Source organism: Carassius auratus, chromosome 8 (assembly GCF_003368295.1).
Source record: "Carassius auratus strain Wakin chromosome 8, ASM336829v1, whole genome shotgun sequence".
Taxonomy (NCBI): Eukaryota; Metazoa; Chordata; class Actinopteri; order Cypriniformes; family Cyprinidae; genus Carassius; species Carassius auratus.
The window spans coordinates 24,727,507-24,742,235 of record NC_039250.1 but is presented as its reverse complement, the minus strand read 5'-3'; the positions used below and the strand labels follow the sequence as shown (position 1 = coordinate 24,742,235).

The window sequence follows — 14,729 nt, the reverse complement described above, 5'->3', positions numbered from 1 at the left end:
ATACTTGGAGAGGAGGGTAGATTCCACATTACCACCTGAATGTTTTATTTTTGAGCTGTCCGTCTCCTGAGGTAATTCAATATGACCACATGTACTGTAAGTCCCTGTAATACACACCTTTGAACATCTCATCCATGATTGGTTTATATATGTAATGATCCGTTTCATTATACATTTTAAACTAATATAATATACCTTTTTTATTTTGCTTATTTTATGTGCATTTTGATTTTAACTATCCTTTTAGCCCATGTTGGGGGTGTTATGGTGGGGTGGGGGGTGAAAGACAGCTTCCCGAATTGTCCCCTCCCATCAGGCACCTGTGGTGGTAGGTCACCTCATGCAGACAAAGCAGAGGAGGGGCTGGCCTTCAAACAGCCAATAAGAAGCCAGAGAGCCATGATCATGGAAAGCGCAGAGCACTTGAGCTCAGTGACAATTCAAATCTGAGTGAGGATCGATTCTGCCGCTCACAACTCAGTCTGTTTAGGAGCATTGCATTAGAAAACCCTGAAGATCAGGAATGGCGGTCACTAATTTGCACTACATCACTCGGATGAGCAGTGGCTTCAAAGTGTACATATTGGAAGGTAATTATTACATTTTATATGTTTAAACTAAGAATAACATTATGTATGCATGCTATCTGCATTGTTTATTTTAATTCCAGTCTAAACCAAAAATTACATTGTGTGCATTGCACATTTTAAAACAATAATCATTATGCACAATGTAGCATGAATATGCATCATACAACTGGAATTTATACTGTCTAGTCTTTTGAAATTGTGTTTTTTATGATGTTAGACATGTTTATTTATTCATGTTGCATTTTTATTAAAAAAAATATATATAAGTGTAAACAATCCAAAAATCGATCTATAAATATTTGAAAGGATTTAAAATATGAAAAGAGGCTGAGAAACCCCTTTAACTAGTGGCAAAATTATGATGCTCTTATTTTGAAGGTTAGGTGAGTAGAGTTTAGATGAAGATGTGCTTGATGTGTGTTTTAGACTGCAAATGAAAGAGATAAGAAAAAGGATGTGGGTCTGTTTTTTTGTCTTTAATCTCCCCATGAAAAATATCCCTCCCTGAGGCACTATAAATCAGTCATCAGTCAAGTTTAAGGTGTGGTTTACACCCAATCCCCCATCCTCTGTCATGCAGAGTCAACCTGCCTTGTCACAGTCCACTGCTTTAGGAGATCTGTGAGTGTGTGTAAGTGGAAGAGGCTTCTGCCAACAATGCCCCCTCATCGCCCAAGCCATTTGGAGCATATAGTAAACGCTAAAATACCACAGATGTTAATCAGCGATCAAATCAAACACTGGTCCTGACCAGTCTAATATGCTGTTGATTTGATGTCCACAGCCCATGATCTTGTTTTTACACTTTCTAAAAGTAAAAAAAAAAGTTGTAGTAGATGTTCAAGTATAAAATCTTACATTGATTGTGGTATATGACTCATTAGAGGTGACTTACTGTGAAGTCACTGTAAGTCACTATAAGTTGCAGTTCTCTAACCTTTTTCAAGAGTGAATCATGTTGTGATGTTGTGAAATCTCTCATTTCATAACAGTAGATATTAGGGGCAATAGCAGTTTTTAAGACAATGTTAATGTGTCACACAATGCAATGGACTTGTAAACTAATTCTGGTTCAAAACCTTGTAAGTTAAAAATGTGTCAAATGTAACAAAAGAGAGAGAGAGAGGAATATTTTTTATGTTGGTGGAAGTCTTTTTTTATTATTTCTATAATTGTTACATTCTGTGTCTTTTTTAATATTCACTGTTCATCATTTTACAAAAAAATAAAAAATTCCAGCACAACTTTTAATTTTGAGACAACAAACACCTATTGACCTATTAATGAGCTTTAAATCCATTGTCAGTTGAAGCATGTAGCAGACTGTGAACCGTGAGATCCTTGCATGACACTGTTTGTGATATTAGCATGTGAATGGTGATGTGTATTTCAGTTTGGATTAGTCTGTTACTATCGTTTATTTTGGGTAAACATGCTGTGAGCCACTATGCCTTAACCCACAAAGCCTGTTTTGCCCCTCAGAGCAGTACGAAACAACAAGTGATATCCTCATTTGTTCGCTGATGTCGTTTTTTTGGCTCGTATGTTTCTCAAATTTGAATGACATTTACCGTAGCGGTGAATCAGCTGGGTAGTTCTACAGTAATGCTCACAGAGCCAGTTGATCTTGCTCTGCCACTTAACGGAGTTTACATTTAACGGTGGCCAACAACGTTTTTCCCACAATTAAGATACCACACGCGGTGATGCAATTCCAAGGATTAAGAGTCAGTTGTTTACTTGTTGCCACACCTTTTCACAAGTAAGGGAATCGGTGACTGGCAATGACCGTGTGAGCACCCTGCAGCGATGTCATTCATCTTATCTGAAGTCACATGGGCATTGTGTTCATCTTTTCACAGGACAGCCAATCTGAGAAGTGAAGACACGATTTCGCCAACATGAACAAGCGAAAGGGTGCGGATGCGTCCTGCACTCCCATGAAGCACAAACACAGTTCAGAGAGAGGACGGACACTTGAAGAGAGGTAATGGACCATGTACAATCAGTCATGGAACCAATACCCAGGAGAATAATACAGACCAAGTCGAATTTTTTGCTAATTCTTTTTTTCTGTTTCAGAAGAGAGAGGGCCCTCAGCAAGAGCCTGGCCAACAGAGCCCGAAGATCATCTGGGTTCAGTATCCCTGAAAGCCCCACATCCACATCCACATGGAGCCCAACAGCCAGCCCCACTCACCTGATCCCCAGCCCAGTGTACTCCACCCCAGTCATGGACGAGCCTCTGGCTCTAATCAAAAAACCACGCTCAGAACCAGAGAAAACAGAGAGCCAAAATAAAACCACAACTGTCAGACAAATACAGGTGATTACTACTTTTAAATCAACTGAGCTTATGGCATCCTTTAAATTAAAATCCAATGCTCATTAATGAATATTTAGTAGCAGTAGTAGTAGTTGTTGTTGTTGTTTTGTGTAATTAATCCTTTTAAATAAAAATGAAGTAACATGAATGATTGAAAAACAATCCAGTGCTGGGCAAAATATGGACCAACCCAGCGATTGGGTTGTTTTCAACCAATAGTTAGGATGAATTTTTAACCCAACCGCTGGGTCAGAACAGCCCAATCGCTGGGTTTGTCCATATTTTTCCCAGCAGGAATCACGTATAAATTGATTTTTAGATGTTTTTAAATAACATCATAATTTAACTAATATTTAATTATACGATCACTATATGTACAAATCAATATCTTAATAATCATTAATAAACATTATATGTGAAATAATATAATAAAATACCATTTTATTATAATTATTCATAAACACACCTAATTACAAAATATTTATATTTGTTAATTCATGAACATTTACAAAAATAACCATATGTAATATTAAATATGAACTATAATATTTGTAAAAAAAAATAAAAAAAAAATAAAAGATATAAATGTTCTTATATATGAAATAGAAGTGTTTAGAGCATGTAAACATAATCCGTGGAATAATACAACAAAGTCTGTGAATATTTCCAGACATTAGCCAAACAGTGTTCTTGCTGCAGTTTTTAAAGTTGGATGATAATACATAATTAAAAGACCAATTTGTGGCTGTTCCATCCTCAGCAATATGTGCTGACTGAACACCTTCGGTGTATCATACCATCCTCCTCTTAGAGTCTATCCTGAGGCCACTGCAGTCTTCATCCTCACTCACTATCTATGAGACACAACAGAATGCAGAAAGGCACTTTTGTGTTCCTGAGAGAGTGGCTCTTTAGAGTGCGGACAGGCCTCTGCCTGTCTCAGATATGCAATCCAGCCGGATTCAGGGAGAAAATGTGAGCAATGGGTGGAGGAATGTTGTCAACAAGTCTCAACACACCAGTGCTGTTGTTGACCTGCTAGTGGCATCAGGGCTAAGAGTGAAATAGTCTAGAACCACCAACCACAAACATAACTGACCATCTTGTCCTGTCAGTTTCCTATTTTTCATCAGTTTTATTCATAAGCCATTCCAAAACTGCATTATAGATGGATGGATGGATGGATGGAGGATGGATGGGGGGAAAAAAGTACTGCGACAAAGATTTGCTGACCTTTGTTGTCTTTTTCAGATACGGCCTTCTGTCATCACCTGTGTTTCCTCTGCAACAAGGTCAACAAAAAAAGACTGCTGCAATCACCCCACTGGTAAGAAGTAAAAAGCTGCACAAGCGCTTGGTGCTCCTCCTTTAACATGTCTGTGCACATCAGAACGAATAGTTTTTGAACATCATCATCTGAATCTGTCTCTCTACAGGTGTTACCCAGCACAGTTATGACCACGTTGAAGAGCATTTCCAGAGGAGCCTCGGGATGAACTACCACAGAGCCGCCTCCATCAGCGTGTCTGTAGATGACCACTTTGCCAAAGCACTGGGAGATAAATGGCTCCAGCTCAAAGCTTCATCCTCCTCCTGCCATTCATCCTCTTCCTCGTCTTCTTCATCTCCACCCAGCAGTCCGACCTTCATCCACTCGCCCGGCTACAGCCAGAGTCCCAAAAGAGCTCGCAAAGATTCAGTCAGCCCTACCACGACCACACCAAACCTTTGGTCTGATAAATGAAGAAGAGAGCAGAATTAAGTGTAGATATGCCCAAATGGACTCAAGATGCATGTGTAGGCCCATGTATTTCTGCTGTAAAAAGCCAAAGGGAGATCAATTGATGTGTTGTAAAAGTTGTCATGAGCACATGAGGAATTGTTAAAAGGGAGATTTTCCAAGTCTGACCTTTTTCGGATCATTTCATGGTAGCTAAGCATCGTTGGAGGTGGGTTTTGTCATTGGTTTTGTGGGTGCCACTGGTTTTTATGTGTTGACTGTGATTGCACTGATTATTACTAGTAACATTTCATCGTCTGTTGTAAGCTTTCCTCTGATAATACGTGCATATTTATATTAGACAGTGTACCAGGATCTTGTAACCTAAAAGGAGCACTGAGCAAAACAGACCAAAAATTACTAGGTCAGAAAGTTTCATGTTTTAATTGAGAAGAAATGCTTGAAAAAAGAAAAAGATGAGGGTAACTGTTTTGCATCTCTGTATGGGCTACTGCTGTTCATTTCAATCCGTGTGTAAATTTCAAACTTCAACTTTCAAATTGTACATATTTCAACTTTCAAATTGTACATATTTGTAATAAACAATTTTTTTAAACAAACACTTTGGGTAAAATTGGATAAAAATATAACAATATATTAGTAAAAATATTTACAGTGCATGTCTTGTTGTGAACAAATAATCCGGATACATGTTCAAACGTGGGGACACAAAAGCAAGGACACAAAATATAAAATATTTTGAATAAATATTGATAATAAGAAATATTTCTTGAGCACCAGATCAGTATATTAGAATGATTTCGGAAGCATTATGTGTCACTGAAGACTGGAGTAATGATGCTAAAAATTCAGCTTTGTGTCACAAGATTAAATGTCTTTTTCAAAGTGTTTTCAAATATATTTCTCATTATAACAATTCACAGTATTACAGATTTTCCTGTATTTTCGATCAAATAAATGCAGTCTTCTTTCAAAAACATTAACAGTAGCCTGCATTTTAACAGTAAGCTACTCCAACATGCGTTATATATTTGTCTTTCTAATCTCTCATCAAACTTGTAGTAATAACTTGCTCTGCCACTTTTAATAATCAAATGACTTCATGATGGTTAAACTGCTGTTTCATTACCCCACAGAAAGTAATTTGAACTCTTCAGATATGTTAAAAGCAAACAAAAAAATACAGTTACGCTCTTCCAATTGAATTCTGTTATGAATAATGTAGATTGACATTCAGTCATCAATATGTCTTTCACATATTGATTTGTTTCAATCTGTCAAACATCATCTTTCATGATAAATGGACTTAGACTTGTAAGGGTCATAGAGTAGTTTTTTTTTTTTTGTCAGTCAAAAATCAGATGAGATGTTTTATGTTTATGTAAGTGATGGTTATGGGAAGGTAAAATTAGTCAAAACACCCATTTCATCTTTTCAGAGGCCAGATTCAAGCACTGATATGTAGGCTTAGCTTGCCAGCAGCTAAATCGCAAATAGATTTGACCTTCTTAGATTGTTTATGATAAATAGGAAACAGTTGGAAAACAACTTGCCTGATTAGAAAAAAAAAATCAACTGCCAGTTAGTTCAGATGCAAAACTTGTCAATCACAAGATCACGTTCAAGATGCTGAGAAACAGGTTTGAATGAAGATTTGCTGGCACAAAAGCACAGTAAAAGCCATTGAAGAGGGTTCAAAGAAGTCTTGTTGCCAAAAGCCCTGCCTTCTATACTCTGTTGCAGGCTTGACTGGCCTCATACAGGGGAGAGTCTAGTGTTTCTCAGAGAACAAAATGTGACTCATGCTCAGTGGCTTAATTCTCAAGGTGTTGCAGTAACATGATGTCCTTGAGGAATGTGGCCACCTCAAGGCAGCTTTAAGTCACATGAAAGGTTAGTATAGATGACATAATTGTCTAGCAGAGCAGAACGTATACAAAATATAACCATCAAGATTAACAATACTATTAACATTATGTTAGTTTGTTTTTATTGCATTTGCATACTTTCATGGCATCTATGTGCACATAACAGTCGTTACATTTAGAATGTGTGTAAAAAATTAAATAAAAGTAGTTCCCATTCACATGCATGCACCTTAGTGTACCTAACAATGAGCATTATATGTGTTACAGCATTTATTAAACATTATTTATTAGCTGTTCATTGTTAAATCATTTTACAAAAGGTTCTTTAAATAGTATTAACAGATACAACTTTTTATTTTAAAAATGTATTAGTAAATGTTAAATTATATTTACTATGTTTATGTTTATGTATCCTTTTAGCATCCACGTTGTCTCAGGTGTCTCTCCTACAATCCATAATGAGAAATAAAAATAGAAACCTGAAAAACCTGACAGAGAGACAACTGTTGACATACAGTAAGATGAGACTGAAAATGTGGAAATTCTTGCAATTAATGCATATTTTTGGACAGGTTGATGGAAACTGTTGGAATTCATATTGAAATCTTTGATTTTTTTATTATTGCCGATTTCTGAGCATAATGTGAGATATTGTTGATATGTCTAAAAACTCTCATCAACTCCAATAGAAGTTTCATCTGTTAATTTTATTTAAGATGTGAATATTTGTCACTGCAGGTAGCATCATCATGTCCTTTCTGCAACTGAAAGTCTAAACATGCATTTATGCAGTAATTTTCCCTCTGTTATCGTGCATGTCAGCTCTGCTGTAATTGAGCCCCATCCCTCGGGCTACACATACTGTGGCTTGTCGTGGGGGGGGGGGCTGTCTGCGTGGGCCGCTCTGAATTCTGAATATCATCCTTTAACAATAATCATGCTTTGAATCAGCATTTAAAATGGATGAAAAGTTTTCATGAGGTTTTCAGAGGAGAAGCAGGTTTTTAAAAGGCCGCACCCTCCTTTCTATGTCAAAGCATGTGTTGAAACAGATCCCTTCTGACATCAGTCATTGCCTTATATTTTATATTCATTTCAGGACTAGGGTGGTACCTTAAAGAAGTGCACTAAAAAAGCGAAAAACTAACTCACATTTTCCAGTGCACTGTGAAAAATCATTGTACACAAAAGGTTAGTTCCAGTCATGGAATCTGATGGATCTTTTTCCACATTTCTGAGGTTCCAGTTTACCTCAGAAATGAGGAGAATATGGTTGTCAAATGTTGAATCTATCCCAGCCATTGTATTAGAAACACCCTCACAACAGTGTTTATATTCCACAACAAGTTAATATTAAAAGTAAAAGTAATATATTATAGTGTTGTAAATGTACATTAATCACACACACACACACACACACACACACATTGCTAGATTTACAGTGTTAATAAATATGCTATTTAATGCTATTATTATATACTTGTATTTTGGATTAAATGTTACACACATAAACTTCATTCTATTTATTTACTTATTTATTTATTTGGATTAGTATTGGTATTTTCCAATGAATCTTTTTGCAGGTAACCTTCTTTTTGCAGGTAACCTGGATATACATCAGCTGGCTACAAGTGACTCTCTACAGTACATGACCGAATCACTGAATCATTCATTCAAGCACACTGATTCACTCAGGAACACCAGTAGATGATGTGTTTTGTTGCTCGGAGACGATAGAAAATTATGTTGTGGCTTCGATTGAAACAGTTTTAGATGGTGGATTGTAAGTGTTGCATATAAAATGTAAGTTACACAATATTAACTTCTTGTTTATTGAACTGCTGTATAAAACAATATCACGCTCGCACACTATACATGTTTATACATACAGACAATTACACTTTTTCTTGAGTGATATGGATATTCTTATTTCAATTGTGTAGACACTTATATATATTTAATAATCACACCAAAACATACAAGTGACATTTAAACTTGCGAGTTAAAATTTCACTTAAAGCAAGTCCTTGGTTGTTTTTATTTATTTGTATGGACTTTGGAGAGAAAGTTGCTAGTCAAAGTCTTCTGACTGAAGCAGACTCAACCTTTATGTGTTGTGCAGCACTCCCTGCATTATTCCAGTAATTAAGTGCTCATGCTTTTGAGTCACTTCCGTAGGATTACATTTCAAAAAGACATTCAACCAAACCTTCACATTCCCGCCTTTACAGGTCTGACAGACAGGTAAGTCAGCACCAGCACAGTCTGTGACACATCAACTGTCTGCACCTCTTCTCTTCTCCCTGCTCCTCAGGCTTGGCTGCGTTACCAGGGAGGCCAGGCAACATATGTGTGATTAATTCACTCAAGGAAAATGTCTGTGGACTAGTCATTTTACTGTTTTCTTCTTTCACATCACTCTTCGCCTTTTCTGTAAGGGAGGCACAAGCCAAGCTTGTAGTCAGGGATTTTTGGGGGGATTTGAAAGCGTACCATACAGGCCACAGCAAGCCTTTCAGGTCACACTCACACACACACAACATGCACAAATACACACGCAGACATTCCTCGCTTCTGAGAAAATTGCTTTGAGTGATCCTACCGATCCTGTTTGGCAAGGGAATGGAGGGAGGGTAGGGGTGGATGAAGGAACGACAGATGGAGGAAAAAATTAGGAGAGATGTACAGATAGACAGCAGGTTCCTTGTGAACTACTTTTTAGGGGTTTATTTGCAGGTTGAATCAGGTTTTTTAACTGTTATGGTTCAGTTTTGTTTTACCATGAAAATAATCTCTATATGCTGTTAGTTATTTTGAGAACCTGATGAGGAAATGATGGGAAAAAATAAACCTGAGGAAATGCATATACAAGCTTCACTTTTTGCTTGTGAATTAGGCTATGGCACCATTTTACTTTAATTTGTAAAGTATGTGCATGTTATCATTAGAATAAGTGTTTATTAATTAGGAAATTACATAGATAAAGACATGGAATAAAGTTCAGAGAGCATTTAAAAGCCTGAAAGAGAAATCAGGATATAAAGTTTGAAAACAGATTAGCTATAGGTCTAATATTGTACCCCTAAGACTAAAGTAATGCATTTATGCAAATATCATGCAGGTAATTGCATAGGAATTATATAATTCATTAAGAACGTAGAAAATAAAAGTGTAGTTTTTCTTCTAGTCTTTGTTTTTTTCTCCTTTGTTATTAATTATTATGTAAGACTGACTATTAAAACTAGCAGTAAAATGTCATATTAATAAAAAAAGAACATTACAAATAATATAATATAATATATATATATATATATATATATATATATATATATATATATATATATATATATATATATATATATATATATATATATATATATATATATATATATATTAAATGCACAATAAATTGTTTGATGATGAAAGAGTGTGTTCTTAATTAAAAATAAAGTATGGACAGATACAGGTTTCTTCTATCATGTTGGGGACTTTGAAATGTATTTTTTTTATACTGAACTAATGATATTTCTACATCTAACCTTCACAAACATTCTTGAATATTTCGATTTTCATGATTTTGTTAAAGCATTTCCTCATAGGGACTGCTGATCCCCACAACGTAGACGATATATTTTACTGACCTTATCTTTATATGCCTTATTTTACTGTTTCACCTCTATTTTAAAAATAGCACTGTGAGTAGAGTCAAAGAAGCAGAGGTAAAAGAATTAGTAATGAATTTGTGTTTTACTGGCATCTAGTGGCAAGGTATTTGTATTGCACAGCTTTTCATTGTACACTGGTCAGAGATAAACAGTTGGGAATTTCAAGTGAGTGGCATTATGGTTAAATATCTGGAATGGTAACCGAAAGGTTAGTTGTTCAATCCCAACAAATAATAATCTATAGCCTACATCAATCACCATTGTAGCAATGCAATGGCTAAAAAAAAAGTCAGCTAAAACTGATAATTAGTCATTATAAGCAATAAGTAAATGTCTGTCATCAGTAAATTGATATGAGTCTATTGTGACTCATGATTTAGTTAATAAACTGTCACTTACTTTTTGCAGAACCAAGAGTAAAGCCTTTCATAAAACAGCTAATGGTGGTAAATATCCAATAATCTGGTGCAATAATGCTTTAGTGCATTGGTAGCAAACTGAGCCTACTAGTATTTTAAATCAATATAGTTTCATTCTTTTTATAATTGCAGTCCTCCAGCTGTGAAAATATTACTGACAGGAATGGCTTGAATGCTTTCAGGGGTCATGTTTGAAAAGGTTTCTGAAAAGATTTGTTGATGGGAGATGTTGGCAGGAGAGACTCTGGGAATGGGTTTGCTTTGCCTCAGGCAAGCACTAACATGCTCCCGGCTTATGATTGAAAACCAGTGTGAACTATTGTTAAAATAGACTTGTTTATGTGCGGGAAAGATTATGCCCTACTGTTCTTTTCACTGTTATTGTCATATCTTAATGAAATGAAGTCAAAGCAATACTGGCTGTTTCGGTCTTTCATAATTGAGCGTCTGCAGATCCATGTTTAACAAAATGTCTAAAGAACATGAAATACAGATAAACACTATATATTTAGTTGTCACTGTGAAATGAAAAAGTCTGAATGATTATACTGAACAGCACCAAGCACATAAATAAATGAAACCTCCCTCTTAAGTTACCTGTCATTGTACCCTATAATGCAAAGATTTATTTAGATAGACGCCACTGTGTTCTTGTCTTTGTGTTTATAGTTCAGGTCTCCCACAGCTCTTCACATGTCATTATCTGTTATTTCTTAAGTGATGTTTTCAGTAGAGGCGGAAAGTATTTCAAAATAATCTTTTATTTACCCTTTCACAATAATATTTAACATTTATCATTCGTTTTTAGCCACCCATTGTTCACTTTATTTGTATAATTACAGTAACGGGCTTTGTAAAATTGCATGTAATTGGTGGTTATTTTGGGTGTGGTGATTTGTTCAGTCAGTGTGTCAGTGTTGTTTTGGGCAGTTGCATTGTGTCAATAATCAGGCTTTTTGTGTCACATTCAAACCTACAGTACAACAGCCTTATCCCTCTGCATCTGTATTTCATTGACATACAATAAAATTATAAATAATTTTGTAAATGAAACCAGCAATTAATCTTAAGCAATTTGTCCCCAGCAGTCAGAAAAGTGTTTTAATGATTATTGATGATTTTAAAAGATTGGTAAAAACCACTGCAGAAATACTGTTGATTATATTAGTTTTATATATATATATATATATATATATATATATATATATATATATATATATATATATATATATATATATATATATACATATATATATATATATATATATATATATATACATATATATATATATATATATATATATGTATATATATATATATATATTCAAGTTGTTATAATATTTTATTTTACATTTCATTATAATGTTTTTATAATATTTGTATTATTATATTTTAAAATACTTATTTCTAAAATAAAAAAGAACTACATCCATGTGAAAAATGCAAAAAAATAATAATAATAAAAAAAACTTCAATTAAGAGATACATGAGACCATAGAGTTTTACCAGACATATTTTGGTAAATGTTTGAACTTTCAGTCTGTGATTTGACACTGAACTGCAAACCTATATCATTGTATTTACACAGAGGTTCTCTAAAACACCATCTTTAAAAATCGTAACCATTGGTTTAAAAAATGATTGTAAACAGTTTACAGTACATTATCATTAGTACATTTATTTCTTTAGGACATCTGTTATTATGCTTGGATTATTATGTAACAAATTTTAAACAGGTTTTCCCTCAGATGTTCTCAAATTTTCATCCTAACATCATGCATTTCGTATATAGTGCCTCCCATTCGATGTTTTATATAATACATTTATATTATATATGTATTCTTTTACCTTTTACAAGCAATATTCTATCATGATTCACTGAGCTGCACATTTATTTCTAAAGCACAGCGGTTTACATATAGTGGCACATTCTTCTGCATTTTTATCTAGTGACCTATATATACATTTTATGTGTGAAGAAAAAAAACTGTCTTGGGATTGGTGCAGAGCAGACTGGGCTTCAGAGATCTGTGTCACCCAGTTCAGCAGCAATCGACGGAGCAGGGAGAAAACAGCTTATTTTAGCGTCTTCCTGCTCTGCATCAGACTGCTAACCTATTAGTGGAGCAGCTGAGCAGCCCTCAGACACATGTGGGTGAAACGTGCGACAAAACCAGACTATTTAGTCTGAAGATTCCTTTCCTGTTTTCCTACACTTCGAGTTTAAATACAGGTTTAAGAGTGCGGTTTGTGGAAAAACAGAGCTGCCACCGTGTGCCTGAGAGGATGAAAATCACATTTCATTTTACTGTTTGTTCCCAGAGAGAGTTAAAATGAGAAGGTTATCTGTTTTGTAAAACCAGAGCCAAATATTATGTTGGAAAACTGCTTCGGAGGAGTAAGTTCAAAATGTCAAGGCTGATTTCACAAGACTAACTCCCAGGTTAAATGTTGCGCAACATCAGCCAGTCTCTGAATTAAAAGGAAGAGTAACAAACCTGCCATTTCAGACAAATACAACAACAGGCTCATTTCATTTTGGTTTGGCCTTGATCCAGAACCTTCTGTATTTCACATGGAGCTGCCTGTGGTTTCGACTGAGGTCAGAGTATGTGTGGAAACAAAAAAGTCCTGTAGGAAAATTCCTCACTATCCTGTGAATGAAACCAACATGAAATGCAAAGACAACATGATGCTTTTATATATTTATACAGTATTGTTCAAATGTTTGGGGTTTGTTACAAAAAATAATATGCTTACAATTAGATCAACAAATGCAGTTTTTTTACATTCTATTAATCAATGGATACTGGAAATAAATATTATCTATGTGAATATTTCAGATTACAAAAATTAAGTACTTGTAATTAGATTATATTAAATTTCATCATACCTCTAATCAGACTACAGTTGCTTTTTTATTGATTACATGATTCCATATTATTCTCATGGTCACATGACATGTAGGTACATGTACTAGCTGTTATAATAAAAATTAATTATGCATAGTTGCGTGCAAGTAATCCTAACCATATAGTAAGTCCATGTAGTTAATTAATATTAAATGTATAATTACACTGAAACAAAGACACCTTATGATTGTTGTCATATTAAAAATATTTATCTTAATTTTACATCTTTTGTCAAATACATTTTTTTGACTCATAAAATAATTTAATAATAATAAGTTCCAGGATTAATTATATGCATTTAATAAACAGACTTTGAAAATAAATAAATAGCTTTTCATTAAACTCTAAAACCCGCTGCAGTTCCTTCACAAACCCCAGTTTGAGAAACCTTGATTTAAATTATGTTTAATGCACTTCATGTTGTAACTAACAAAAAATTGAATATATATTCTTTCTTTTTGTATTTTTATATAAATATGGTACATGAGTATCCTATGTAAATCATTGTGATAAATGAGTTAAATCACATCTAAAAGTAATCAAAAATAGTCTGATTACATAAAATGTGTAATGTAATGAATTATATTACTAACAAAAAAAAAAACAAAAAAAATGTCAAGTGATTTGGAATCAGTAATAGACTACAGTTGTAAGTAATCTACCCAGCACTAATAAGCCATAATATAATTAAGATGCTTCACCCTTTTATATTTTTGCCTTGTTTGTCACATTTAAATTATGTTTCAAAAGAGACATTAACCAGTTTTAAGTACTGCGATAAAGATTATTACATCTTTAAGAAGCACAGCCATAAGTGATGTGTAGATGGGTCACAGACTTGCAAATAATCTTAATGACATTATGCATTGACAGTCCCTCAGTCCAGGCCCCCCGGTCTACACAAATGGGGTTCAAAGTTTGATCCAAAAATATATTTTCTCATTCGAGCTGAGAAGGCATTTCCCATATCAAACATACCATCCATCACTTTAAAATGGTAAATTATTATATGAAGAAAGATGTCAGCAGTCCAGTGTCCATCATAGCATTTCGGTCCTGGCAAAGTTGCTGACGGATATGTGTCATGGAAAAAAAGGATGTTCATTATTGACTGATAATGGAAACAGACATGTTCATAAATGTTGAACTAATAACTGATTAGAGATTGGTAACTGTGCTACAACTATTTGTCATAAAAGAGGAGGGCA

The 14,729-nt window shown here is 34.5% G+C and overlaps 1 protein-coding gene and 1 pseudogene across 1 annotated transcript; one reads left to right on the top strand and one right to left on the bottom strand.

Moving 5' to 3' along the window:
* LOC113106840 (deoxyribonuclease gamma-like) overlaps nt 1-401 on the bottom strand; it is a 2,226-nt pseudogene extending 1,825 nt beyond the window's left edge.
* A 2,101-nt stretch (nt 402-2,502) lies between these two features.
* Nucleotides 2,503-5,623, top strand: LOC113107763 (transcription cofactor vestigial-like protein 4). The gene is made up of 4 exons (XM_026270463.1): nt 2,503-2,577; nt 2,673-2,916; nt 4,168-4,243; nt 4,353-5,623. The coding sequence occupies exons 1-4, from the start codon at nt 2,531-2,533 to the stop codon at nt 4,658-4,660; spliced, it is 675 nt and encodes a 224-aa protein (XP_026126248.1). The 5' UTR covers nt 2,503-2,530; the 3' UTR covers nt 4,661-5,623.
* The last annotated feature ends 9,106 nt before the right edge of the window (nt 5,624-14,729 follow it).